Here is a 13298-nt window from a genome sequence, read left to right on the forward strand (position 1 = left end):
ACAAAAAAAATGCCATAGTTACTGTATATTTGTTTGTTTGTCACATCTGATGCACTAGTAGAATGCCATGGCTGTGATTGACCAGGCATAGGAGGTCCATTGCGGAAGGTGTTGCCTTTATAAACGGCTGTTGTTTCCCTCGTGTATGATGAGAGGGGACAACCAGAACCTGGCCTTACAGGAGACATTGATACAGGGACTTCACAGAAAGTATTCATACCCCTTGATTTATTCCACATTTTGTTGTGTTACAGCCTGAATTCAAAATGGATTCAAAATCTCTCACCCATCAACACACCACCATTATGACAAAGTGAAAACATATTTTTAGAAATGTTTGCAAGTGTATCGGAAATTAAATACAGACACTCCAAATTGAGCTCAGGTACATCCAATTTCCTTTGATCATCCTTGAGACTTTGATCAAATCAAATGTTATTTGTAACATGCACCGAATATAACAGGTGTAGTAGAACTTACAGTAAATTGCTTACTTACAAGCCCTTAACCAACAATGCAGTTTTAAGAAAAATAAGTATTAAGATAAACTGAAATGTAATTTTTTTTTTTTTAAAAGACCAAATAAAAATAACAAACAATTAAAGAGCAACAATAAAATAACAGACCCGAGGCTATATACAGGGGGTACAGGTGCAGAGGCAATGTGTGGGGGAAAAGGTTAGTCAAGGTCGATACAACTTGATTAGAGTCCACCTGTGGCCAATTCAATTGTTAGGACATGATTTAGAAAGAAACCCACCTGTCCCACAATGTCAGTGGGTTGAGAGGTCTTGGAACACTAATCGTAAAGAAGGTTGAGTTTGCTTCGTTTATTGCGTAAGTAATTCATTGTACAGGACAAACTAACCAAAAATCAAAGAAACTGGAAATCCTTGAGAAAGCGATTAAAAGGTTATTGGATCTCCAGGACTTCAGTCAGAAGTCCTGGCAAATCTAATAGGAGTGACTTACTATTGGAGGCATTAATGTTATTATGGTGAATTGAGGGACTGGGTGTACTGTAGTAGTGAGATTATGTTGGGTCCCAGCCCATTTGGGTGTGGAAGGGAATGGCCATTGGTTCTACAACTTTTAAATGGGCTTTAAAATGACGTGATCATTTTCCACTGGGTAGAGGTGAGGCCAAATATAACATCAGAGCCATTTTGATAGATGTGTGGTAGAAGAGATGGGACTCTGAGCCCAAGGTCTGGCATTTATATGCCCTCAAAAGAAAAGGTTGGTGGACCAAGATTCAAAGGTCAGATTAAGGAAGTGGTGTTTGCTTGATTGCACCTACATTGAACTTGTCATTACATCTGGTTGGTAAACATGTGTATGGTCGACGAAACGGTGGCTCATGTTATATTGTTGAAGAGAGGGAAAGATTTAAGTGTAGGGGGGTTGGAAGGGATTTGGGGGTGGGTCTGTTAGGACTCTTATTTTCTCAATGTACCAAGTTAGGTAGAAGGATTTAGAAATGTGGAGATAATGTTTTAAACTGTGATTGACACACAGTCCAGCACAGTAGGTGGTGGCATGCACCTTTAATTTTTGTTTGCAGACTGCCATTATATAATCGGATTTCGCAGCTGAAACATTGCAGGGAATACTGTCTGAAGATGCTCCCCCTTTCAGGCCCCAGAGCCTGTGTGGGAGCTGAGTACATTTGACCAAGTGAAGGAGTACATTTTTGTTTTGTGAGAATAATAGCGCTCTGTTCGAATACCCATATGGTATACTATTAGTTCATTTTAGTATACTGTTGTTGAATGGTGTCTTTTCAGTTGCGTGTACTAGCGCTTTGCCTGTATACTGTAAGTTGATGCTGTTGTTATGCAATCTCTTGTTAGCATAACAAATTACTAGCTAGACATGTTTGTAAATTCAATATGGAGTGCCAGAGTGCACTCAAAGCGTTCATAAATTCAGTGTGTTGTCAGATTGTCCGTTCATAAATTTGAAGTGCTTTAGCTGAGGAGTAGCGTTGATCCGCGAGAGTCAGAACGTTTGACTCGCAACGGCACTGTAAATAAGAATTTGTTCTTAACTGACTTGGCAATTTAAATAAAGGTAAAGTAAATTCAAGCACCCAAGCTAACTTGCTAGCTACTTCCAGACACATGAGAACCTCACTCGTGAATATTTTACTCACCCTAGCAGAGCTGGTTAGGCTGTTTTCATGTTATCCAGAGTGTTGGTGACTAACTATGCTGCTGGCAACAATTTAATTAGGCTTTTTTTGCTGAGGTTTACTGACAATTGCCACATTCAATGAGTGAGCATTCGTAAATTCATCAGTTATTCTGAGCGCTGGCACCGTCAGAGGAGAGTGCTCTGAAATCGGACTAGATGGCCAGAGTGAATTTACAAACACACCTGAACCACTATACCACTTAGCAAAGCTATGAATTACGTGAATAATCAAGTCAATAAATGTTGGGTAGATTGCATGAAGTAAATATATACTGGTAAGTTCGATGTATTAGTAGCCAACTAATGTTAGTAGGTAGCTAACATACCTGGTACATACTGCTGTAATGCTATGCGGTTTGTAAGGATAGCGTAGCTAACAAATTGTCTGCCAACACAATGTAACTTATTTGAAAAGTCATTACTTTATTACATTGCTCAACATTTTCTTAACATTTGTCATTAAGTTAAAGCAATAAATTTGAATCTGCTCTCATCAGACTTCTGTTGCATATTTTCCGCCATTTTCTTCAAATCTGAAAACGTTGTGAAGCCACGCCTATTTCTGAAGAATTCAAATCAAATTTTATTTGTCACATACACATGGTTAGCAGATGTTAATGCGAGTGTAGCGAAATACAAAAGCGCGGAAATGGTGTCCATTGCTTGTATACTTCGTATTTTGGCGACTAGTACGACATCCGGGAACTTTGTCATTCTAACTATATCCACATTCTGACCACTAAGCATACTACATACTCAATTTACATCAGACATAGTATGATTAGTGAGGTTAGTATGAGTATTAGAACCCAGCTTATGAGGTTAATTTTTTTCATTACCCTATTTATTTATTTTTTTGTTAAACTATGTTTTCATCCCACCAAGCGGTGGCAATACACCTCTTTGGATATAGTCTGCCAATAAAATCTTGAAGAACCACCTAGGTCCAACAGTGCATGTCAGAGCAGAAACAATGAAGTCCAAGGAATTGTCCGTAGATCTCCGAGATATAATTGTATTAAGGTATATCTGGGGAAGAGTATAAAACAAATTATAGTGTTGAATGTTTCCAAGAGCACAGTGGTCTCCATCTTTTGAGAAATTGAAAAAATATGGAACTACCCAGACTCTGCCTCGAGCTGACCTAACTGGGCAAGAAGACCTTTGGTCAGGGAGGAGACCAAGAACCCAATGACCACTCTGACAGAACGATAGAGTTCCTTGGCTAAGATGGGTATGCAAAAAAGGCACATGAAAGACTTCAAGCATAAGGCAAAAGATTCAGTGGTCTAATGAGACAAATGTATCTCTTTGACCTGAATGCAAAACGCTATGTCTGGAGAACCAGGCACAGCTCATCACCCGTCTAACACCATCCCTACTGTGAAGCATGGTGGTGGCAGCATCATGCAATTGGGGATTCTTTTCAGCAGCAGGGACTGCGAGACTGGAAGGGATATACTATTGTCATTTACCGCTGTCATTGCTGGAAGTCTACAACAGCTCAATACATTGGAGATGCCAATGAGGCATTAAAAAAAACTTTTTATTTAGACTTTTTGGAAGTACATATGTGTATATATGTTTTTTTAATGAATGGCTTTGTTTGCAGTAGTCTGGCTAAACCTAGCACATGCAGCAACAGAGACGATAGAGCCACCGTGCATATTAGTGCAGTGGAAATGGCAAAATGTAGATCTGCTAATCGTGTCCAACAGCGAAGCTCAACCTCTTATTTTTTTCATAATACCAAATTATCAATTTACATCCCTACATCAAACATGTCTAACAAAACACAGCTACAGACAAAATGCATACACCACCATTCAAAAGTTTGGGGTCACTTAGAAATGTCCTTGTTTTTGAAAGGAAAGCACTTTTGTCCATTAAAATAACAAAATTGATCAGAAATACAGTGTAGACATTGTTAAATGGTGTAAATTACTATTGTAGCTGGAAAGGCTTTTATTTTTATGGAATAGCTACATAGGCGTACATAGGCCGTTTGTCAGCAACCTTCACTACTGTGTTCCAATGGCACGTTGTGTTAGCTAATCCAAGTTTATAATTTTAAAAGGCTAATTGATTAGAAAACCCTTTTGCAATTGTTAGCACAGCTGAGAACCGTTGTGCTGCTTGAATCTGGAGCATCAGCATTTGTGGTTTCGATTTACAGGCTCAAAATGTCCAGAAATAAAGAACCTTCATCTGAAACTCATTAGTCTATTCTTGTTCTGAGAAAAGAGAGGCTATTCCATGCGAGAAAATGCCAAAAAATTGAAGATCTTGTACAACGCTGTGTATTACTCCCTTACAGAACAGCGCAAACTGGCTCTAACCCGAATAGAAAGGAGTGGGAGGCCCTGGTGCACAACTGAAGAAGGCCAGCATCCCGGAGTTGCCTCTTCACTTTTGACGTTGAGACTGGTGTTTTGCGGGTACTATTTAATTGCCAGTTGTGGACTTGTGAGGCGTCTGTTTCTCAAACTAGACACTCTAATGTACTTGTCCTCTTACTCAGTTGTGCACTATGGCCTCCCAGTCCTCTTTCTATTCTGGTTAGAACCAGGTTGCGCTGTTCTGTGAAGGGCGTAGTACCCAGCGTTGTACAAGATCTTAAGTTTGGCATTTTCTTGCATGGAATAGCCTTCATTTCTCAGAATAAGAATGGACTGTTTGAGAATAAAGTTATTTGTTTCTGGCCATTTTGAGCCTGTAATTGAACCCACAAACACTGATGCCCAACTAGTCTAAAGAAGGCTAGTTTTATAGCTTTAAAAAAAAAAAATTGGCTCAAGTTTTCAGCTGCGCTAACATAATTGCAAAAGGGTTTTCTAATGATCAATTAGTGACTTAAAATTATAAACTTGGATTAGCTAACACAACATTCCATTGGAACACAGGAGTGATGGTTGCTGACAATGGGCCTATGTAGATATTTCATTAAAGTCTGCTGTTTTCAGCTACAATGGTCATTTACAACATTAACAATGTCTACACTGTATTTCTGATCATTTTGATGTTATTTTAATGGACAAATATTTGGCATTTTCTTTTAAAAAAAATGAAGCATTTAAATGACCCCAAACTTTTGACTGGTAGTGTACACGCAGAAAAAGAAAGTCCTCTCACTGTCAATTGCGTTTATTTTCGGCAAACTTAACATGTATAAACATAAGATTCAACAACTGAGACATAAACTGAACAAGTTCCACAGACATTGAATGAACAAAGGAGGGGTCAAAGGTAACAGTCAGTATCTGGTGTGGCTACCAGCTGCATTAAGTACTGCAGTGCATCTCCTCCTCATGGACTGCACCAGATTTGCCAGTTCTTGCTGTGAGATGTTACCCAACTCTTCCACCAAGGCACCTGCAAGTTCCCGGACATTTCTGGGGGGGAATGGCCCAAGCCCTCACCCTCCGATCCAACAGGTTCCAGACGTGCTCAATGGGATTGAGATCTGGGCTCTTTGATGGCCATGGCAGAACACTCTTTCTTTTGGTGTTTTTCAGAGTCCATAGAAAGGCCTCTTTAGTGTCCAAAGTTTTCATAACTATGACCTTAATTGCCTACCGTCTGTAAGCTGCCAGTGTCTTAACGACCGTTCCACAGGTGCATGTTCATTAATTGTTTGGTTGCATGGGAAACAGTGTTTTATACTCTTTACAATAAAAATCTGAAGTTATTTGGATTTTTACAAATTATCTTTGAAAGAAAGGGTCCTGAAATTCTGGAATTTGTCTTGTTTAAAGCAACAAGAATAAAAAATAAATCACAATAATTTAGATGGTCTTGTTATCATTGCAATAGTAACATATCATTTGTCAACAACATGGGTGGTGTTCAAAAAGGTAAACAAGTATTCTGCAAGGTTTTTCCCAAAAATCTATCATAGATATGTTACTATTGCATTGATAACAAGACCATTAACATTCATAGAACAAGTGAGTCAACGTTCACTTTTTCGCAGATGTCATCATTAGCCACAAATTTGGACAACACAGAATTACATGGATATATCTTATGTACAATCTTAAAGAGCACTTCCTTAAATTTGTTTGCTATACAATATTTTGTAATGCATCAACCAAGCTTTTTTTCCAGACAATGTCAGGAGAAAGCATGTTCCAGAAAAAATGTTCCTCTAGGCGTAAATTGGTTCCGGAACATTTGCCTTATGTACGTATTAAAACAAGATTTTTCACGTAAGCCTATGCCTTCCAAACTGAGCTCTGTATAAACTAGCTGATCATCACCAAAGCTAAAAGGAGTTTTAAGCTCCCCCTCCCTGTAGCCAAATAAGGAGTGGTCATGACGTCGGCAATACTGCCTTTTATGGTACAGTTTTAATTTGCTTCGTCCCTCTTTCTCTTCCTGTTGAATTCAACTCAGGCATCGTGTTATATCGGGATATCGCTCTTACTCAGGTAAATACCGCAACCTAATAACAATTTAAATGTGAAATAGAACATGCGCATAGTCTGTTGGGTTATTAGCCTACATTTAAACTCTATCATCACTTTAGCCGGCAGCCTCTCGCATTTCCTTCCATTGTCTGCCATAGCCGTGTTTATGTAGTCTAGAATCAAATTATTTTATTTTATTTTTTAAAGGATCGAAATAGTCAAGCTGGACAGGGGTCAAGTAATGGGTCTCGAAACGGATTCACCGTCTATTTCAACGTGATTGATTCTAAATTCCCTTAGGTAGTGATCGGTCGTCACTAGTTATCACAGCAACAAAGTCATATCTCGCCTATTTCTACAATTTCTCTTCTTAAAATGTGACTTTAACCCAAACCACACTGCTAATTTTTGCTTAAACTTATATTTAGACAAAGGGTGTTTTTTTTGTCACCATTACAGCCCATTTTGACTTTGCGGCTGTGGTAAATAGGTTAAACCCTACTGAGCCCAGCTAGCCTACTTCCGCATTGATAGTCTTTTTTTCTTTTTTTTTAACCTTTTTATTTAACTAGGCAAGTCAGTTAAGAACAAATTCTTATTTACAATGACTGCCTAGGAACAGTGGGTTAACTGCCTTGTTCAGGGGCAGAACGAAAGATTTGTACCTTTTCAGCTTGGGGATTAGATCTAGCAACCTTTCATTTACTTGGCCCAATGCTCTAACCACTAGGCTACCTGCCGCCCCACTTTTCATATGGAAGGCAATTTTGTTGCAGCTTGTTACAATGTGAAACTGACTTGTTTCTGCTGCTGCGTAGGCTACATTTTTGAGAAACGGACCATCTTTATAATACTGTGATGGTGTATCCTGTCTTAACCAGGAGCCCATTTATCCTATAATACATTACAAGGGATGTTATGACACATGTCTACATTATGACACCCCCTCTCCCTTGCTGCTTTTGGTTTCTGGGAATGCCCATATAATATTGGCATGTGACACTTACATTTTGTTACACTTCTAGTTGCAATGAACGTCCAACATGAAGTATCTCTGCTTGTTGGAGAGATCCAACGGCTTGGCAGTAAAAGTAAGTAGTCTTGTATTACAGTGCACTTTGCTTATAACAAATAACCAATGCAATGGGGGTTGCCCTATTGACCGGGGCAAGTGACCCGAGTTGTCACAAGTTGAGGGTTGCTCCATTAGGCAGGTGACTTTTAATTATTATTTTTTTTTTTACTGATAACCAAAATCCTAATAATTCCAGTAGTCTGGTCCTTTTAGTTCCGTATGTGAAGATGAAAATAGATACTTAATTCAGGCAAGTGATCATAATCTTCAGGCGTCCTTTCAGACCTCAATGTCAATCCCAAGGATGAAACCAACCGGATGAAGTGCTTAATCAATGTACTTTGCAAGACCATCTGTTTATAATTATCAAATCAGCAGGGATAGGTGGTGTGATTCCTGTAATAGAGGTTGTGCTGTAATCTGAAACTTCTACAATTCTCTCCAAATAGGGTGTGTAGACTTTATTTATTTTATTTATTTTATTTATTTATTTATTTTTTCCCCCTCCCAGCTAAATTCTAACTAGTGCTGAGCCATTAGCCATATTTTCAGAGGGGGTTTCGGTTATTAAACAACACATTTCCAACTTTGGTTCAATTACTTGAATTCCATTTAGTTTCTCAAGAGAGAAATCAAATCATTAGAAATTAAGTCAAGAACAGAATATGGGATGCTGGTCCAAAGGGAGTCGTAGTTTTTATTAAGCAACATTTCAACCTATACTGAACAAAAATATAAATGCAACAATTTAAAATATTTTACTGAGTTATAGTTCATATATGGAAATCAGTCAATGGAAATAAATTCATTAGGCCCTAATCTATGGATTTCAGATGTCTGGGCAGGGGTGGAGCCAGGGTTGGCTCTGGGAGCCGGTAGGTCCAGCCACTGGGGAGCCAGGCCCAGCCAATCCGAATTCGTTTTTGTCCCCCCCCCCCTCACAGGTCTGGTGGCTATTTCTGCAGTAAGCATGCCAATTGCATGCTCCCTCCACTTCAGACATCTGTGTCATTGTGTGACACAACTGCACATTTTAGTGGCCTTTTCTTGTCCCCAGCACAAGGTGCACCTGTGTAATGTTTATGCTGTTTAAACAGCTTCTTGATATACCACACCTGTCAGGTGGCTGGATTACCTTGGCAAAGAAGAAATGCTCATTAAAAGAGTAGTAAACTAATTTTGTGCACAAAATTTGAAGGACATAAGCTTGTGCATATGGAGAATTTCTGATATTTTATTTCAGCTCATGAAACATGGGACCAACACCTTACATGTTGCGTTTTTATATTTTTGTTCAGTATAGTTTAGTGGCGAAAAGTGGTAATTAACGGCAATGGCCATAATCCATTGCACCTGTTCGTTACCGGCTCAGACACAGATGCAGTTGTTGTTAAACTACCCAATTGTCATACTTGAGTAAAAGTAAAGATACTTTAATAGAAAATGACTCCAGTGAAAGTCACCCAGTAAAATACTAGTGTCAAAGTATTTGGTTTAAATATACTTAAGTATCAAAAGTATAAATAATTTGTATAGCCAAAACTCAGACATAATTTACAAATGAAGCATGTATGTTTAGTGAGTCCACCAGATCAGAGGCAGTAGGGATGACCAGGGATGTTCTTTTGATACGTGTGTGAATTGGACAATTTTCCTGTCAAAATGTAACAAGTACTTTTGGGTGTCAGGAGTAAAAAATACATTATTTTCTTTAGGAATGTGGTAAAGTAAAAGTTGTCAAATATAAATCGTAAAGTATAGATACCCCAAAAATGACTTGTAGTATTTTTACTTAAGTACTTTACACCACTAATTTTATGCCGGTTTGTTTAGATGCACACAGACCCCATACGCCACCGTATGAGAGAGAGACAACATAAAGAATGATAGGGATAGAGTTATTGAAAGTATGCCTGATCTACTTTGAAGAACTAGTCAAATGATATCTTCAGAGAGCAGCATACTTAGGCAGGCTTGCCTAGCTTAATGGGGTGACTAAAGACAGTAGCCTACAGTATGGGAAGAACAGAAATATCTGGCTGCCTGAGATGAGATGACGACTTTAAGTAAAATTATAAAGCCATCAAGTAAAACTAAGTAACATAAATATCTTAAAATAGTTAATTACTATGTGGACCTGACTGAGACGATGGAATATTTTCAATGGATCTCATTGAACCCTAATTGCTTGTTTTTGGCTTTGGCATTTTCATTAAAAAGCTCTACTAATTTTAATGTCAGTATTTCATAATGCAGTTGCTTAATAAAATATATCAAATCGAAATCCATGATTTTGTTTTCAAATAAGCATAACTGAACCGACCTCAGCATTAATTGCTCAGCACTAGTTCCAACAAACAAACGTTGCGTAGAGGCATGTTTGTTCTATATAACATTTCTATCCAAAATGTTGTCCTGCTGAATGCTCCCCTGGTTCAAGGGATTGGTGGATAGTTGAGTTCATTAGCACTGGGGTGGAACCAAAGTCTGCATACCATGTGGATCCCCAACACCATCATGCAATTAATGTGATCCATAATTAATTGGTGCACTGAAAGTAAGCCTGTTTTGTCTTCATTTGGACACCAACTTTATCCTCCGGCAGTGGAGCATCCAGTTTGTGAACTCATCTCAGACTTTTCCAAATAACCACCCCATATTAGCTCCACTACCTCTATGCTCTCTCCTGCTGTTGAAAATCCCCTGGCTTTAATTCCTTGTTTACAGAGCCATGCATCCCCCCCTATTTGCTCCTCAGCTGCCGCAGCCTATTTGGGAATGGCTCGTTTCAGTGTCATCCCCTGCCAATACTGTGCAGTGCTAGAGGAAACACTAAACATGGTACCAGTCAAAAGTTTGGACATCTACTCATTCAAGGGTTTTTCTTTTATTTTGACTTATCTACATTGTAGAATAATAGTGATGACATCAAAACTACGAAATAACATGGAATCATGTACTAACCAAAAAAGTGTTAAATTATATTTTAGATTCTTCAAAGTATCCACCCTCTGCCTTGACAGCTCTGCACACTTGGCATTCTCTTAACCAGATTCACCTGGAATGCTTTTCCAACAGCCTTGAAGGAGTTCCCACATGCTGAGAACTTGTTGGCTGCTTTTCTTTCATGCTGCGGTCCAACTCATCACAACCAATCTCAATTGGTGAGATTCATTTTAAATAAATCAGACAAGTGTCACCAGCAAAGCACCCCCACACTATCACACTTCCTCCATGTTTCACGGTGGGAACCACACATGCGGAGGGCATCCGATCACCTACTATGCGTCTCACAAAGACACCAAAAATCTCAGATTTGGACTCATCAGACTAAAAGACAGATTTCCACCGGTCTAATGTCCATTGCGTGTATTTCTTGGCCCAAGCAAGTTTCTTCTTATTATTATTGGTGTCCTTTTGTGGTTTCTTTGCAGCAATTCGACCATGAAGGCTTGATTTGACGCTGTCTCCTCTGAACAGTTGATGTTGATATGTCTGTTACTTGAACTCTGAAGCGTTTATTTGGGCTGCAATTTCTGAGGTGCAGTTCGTTCTAATTATCTTATCCTCTGCAGCAGAGGTAATTCTTTCCAGATTGACTGACCTTCATGTCTTCAAATAATGATGGACTGTCGTTTCTCTTTGCTTATTTGAGCTGCTCTTGCCATAATATGGACTTGGGATTTAACCAAATAGGGCTATCTTCTGTATACCAACACTACCTTATCACAACACAACTGATTGGCTGAAACGCATTAAGAAGGATATACATTCCACAAATTAACTTTTAACAAGGCACACCTGTTACTTGAAATGTAATCCACCTCATGAACCTGGTTGAGAGTGTGGCAACTTTGAAGAATCTCAAATATGAAATATTTAGATTTTAACACTTTTGGGAGGGGTTACTACATGATCCCATATGTTATTTCATAGTTTTGATGTTTTCGCCTATTATTATTATTATTATTCTACATTGTAGAATATGAAGAAACCCTTGCATGAGTAGGTGTGTCCAAACATTTGACGAGTATTGTTTATGTGATAGACATTCACAGGTGTTTCAGGAACGTTTTGTTTTCTTTTTTTTTTTCTTATTGAAGGAATACAGGATTCTCTTTTTTAATACTACCTTGCCTTGTTTTACAGATGCAGATGGACAAACTTGTGTAAAATTTGGTGTCCTGTTCAATGACGATAGGTGCGCAAATATCTTTGAGGCTTTGGTTGGGACTCTGAGGGCTGCCAAGAGGAAGAAGATCATCGCATTTGAAGGGGAGCTGCTCCTGCAAGGTGTCCATGACAATGTTGACATCACACTCCTGCAAGAATGAAACTGATGGCTATCGTTATTCAGATGCAAAGTCAAGTTTCTTTGAGGCGTTACTATTACATCTACCAACCAGGGATCACAAATCAACATTTTGATACATTTTTAGGACTACAAATGTACAGGCTGAGAATGTAACACTTTGTATACCACATTAGAATATTGTTCATAACGAGTATATTCTAGGGGACGAAATACACCTAGCTGTTTTAGGAAACAAATTACCTTACAGGAATCACCAAATGGCAACTTCATTTATTGTTTACATGGTCATTTTGGTACCTCTTGTGGACTTCCTTAGAAAAACTAAGATGGCAGTGTTTCAAGAGAGGCTTTTGCACATATTGATTTTTATTTTATTCATGCTAATGTTAAGCATTTGAGTATGTATTATTCAAGCTTTTATATGTTTGCATGACTGTCTTTTCTCTATCGACCACTCACAAACCTTTGCCTTCGCTATAACCAAGGGGGATTAAGCCAATGGATTTCCTGTGTGATTCTTAGTAGTATTTAATGACAGGGTGATTTGTGCCAAATAAGAATTAGGTTTTGTAATGTTCCTCAGGACCAAATGTTAAACTGACCTTTGAAATTAGACTCGTTTATTTAGAATACAAGTTTGCCTCATTCCAGATACAGTGTTGTATATTATGCAAGCATAGAATAGTCTTAATAAGAGACATATTGATAAAGTACTCAAATGTTGTAGATGGATAGAAATGATGTATAAGATGTTCTCTATTTTACAGGCTAGGGAGTTGTTGATCACATTTCTATACCTGCAACATGTATGTTGTGGCTTACTTAATGTGCCCCATATCATGAATAAGACTCTGTCATCAAATTGTGTGGGTTACCATGAACTGTGAATATAGGCTTATCATGCATGGTGTTAATGTTCAAAGAAGATACACGATGCTTAGTATTGTGTCCTGGTAGGAAATAGATTTGAAACTTGACATGGGAAGCAATAGTAACTCTTCAAAAAAAATTAATAATAATTGGTTTAACAAGAAAAAAATAAACAAATTACAAATTGAGCACAATACATGTATGATCATCAAAGTGCAGTTCCTTTCCAAAGTCCAATAATTTCCAAATTATTGACATATTGACATTAATGTATTCCAAAGAAAGTGTTCTGAGGATGAAATACTCAGTTAATAAAGAACAAACCTTCACTTTGCACCCTGATTTAAAAAATACATAAATCTATAGGCTCCCTACTACAGATGTATAGCATACAGAAGGGTCATGTGTGTATATATATATTTTGTAACCTTAT

The 13298-nt window shown here is 38.2% G+C and overlaps 1 protein-coding gene across 1 annotated transcript; it reads left to right on the plus strand.

Moving 5' to 3' along the window:
- Positions 1-6525: 6525 nt before the first annotated feature.
- Positions 6526-13194, plus strand: LOC139407124 (costars family protein ABRACL). Its single transcript, XM_071150531.1, has 3 exons — positions 6526-6626; positions 7631-7696; positions 11830-13194. Exons 2-3 carry the CDS (start codon positions 7636-7638, stop codon positions 12012-12014), a joined length of 246 nt encoding a protein of 81 aa, XP_071006632.1. The 5' UTR covers positions 6526-6626; positions 7631-7635; the 3' UTR covers positions 12015-13194.
- The last annotated feature ends 104 nt before the right edge of the window (positions 13195-13298 follow it).

Source organism: Oncorhynchus clarkii, chromosome 4 (assembly GCF_045791955.1).
Source record: "Oncorhynchus clarkii lewisi isolate Uvic-CL-2024 chromosome 4, UVic_Ocla_1.0, whole genome shotgun sequence".
NCBI lineage: Eukaryota > Metazoa > Chordata > Actinopteri > Salmoniformes > Salmonidae > Oncorhynchus > Oncorhynchus clarkii.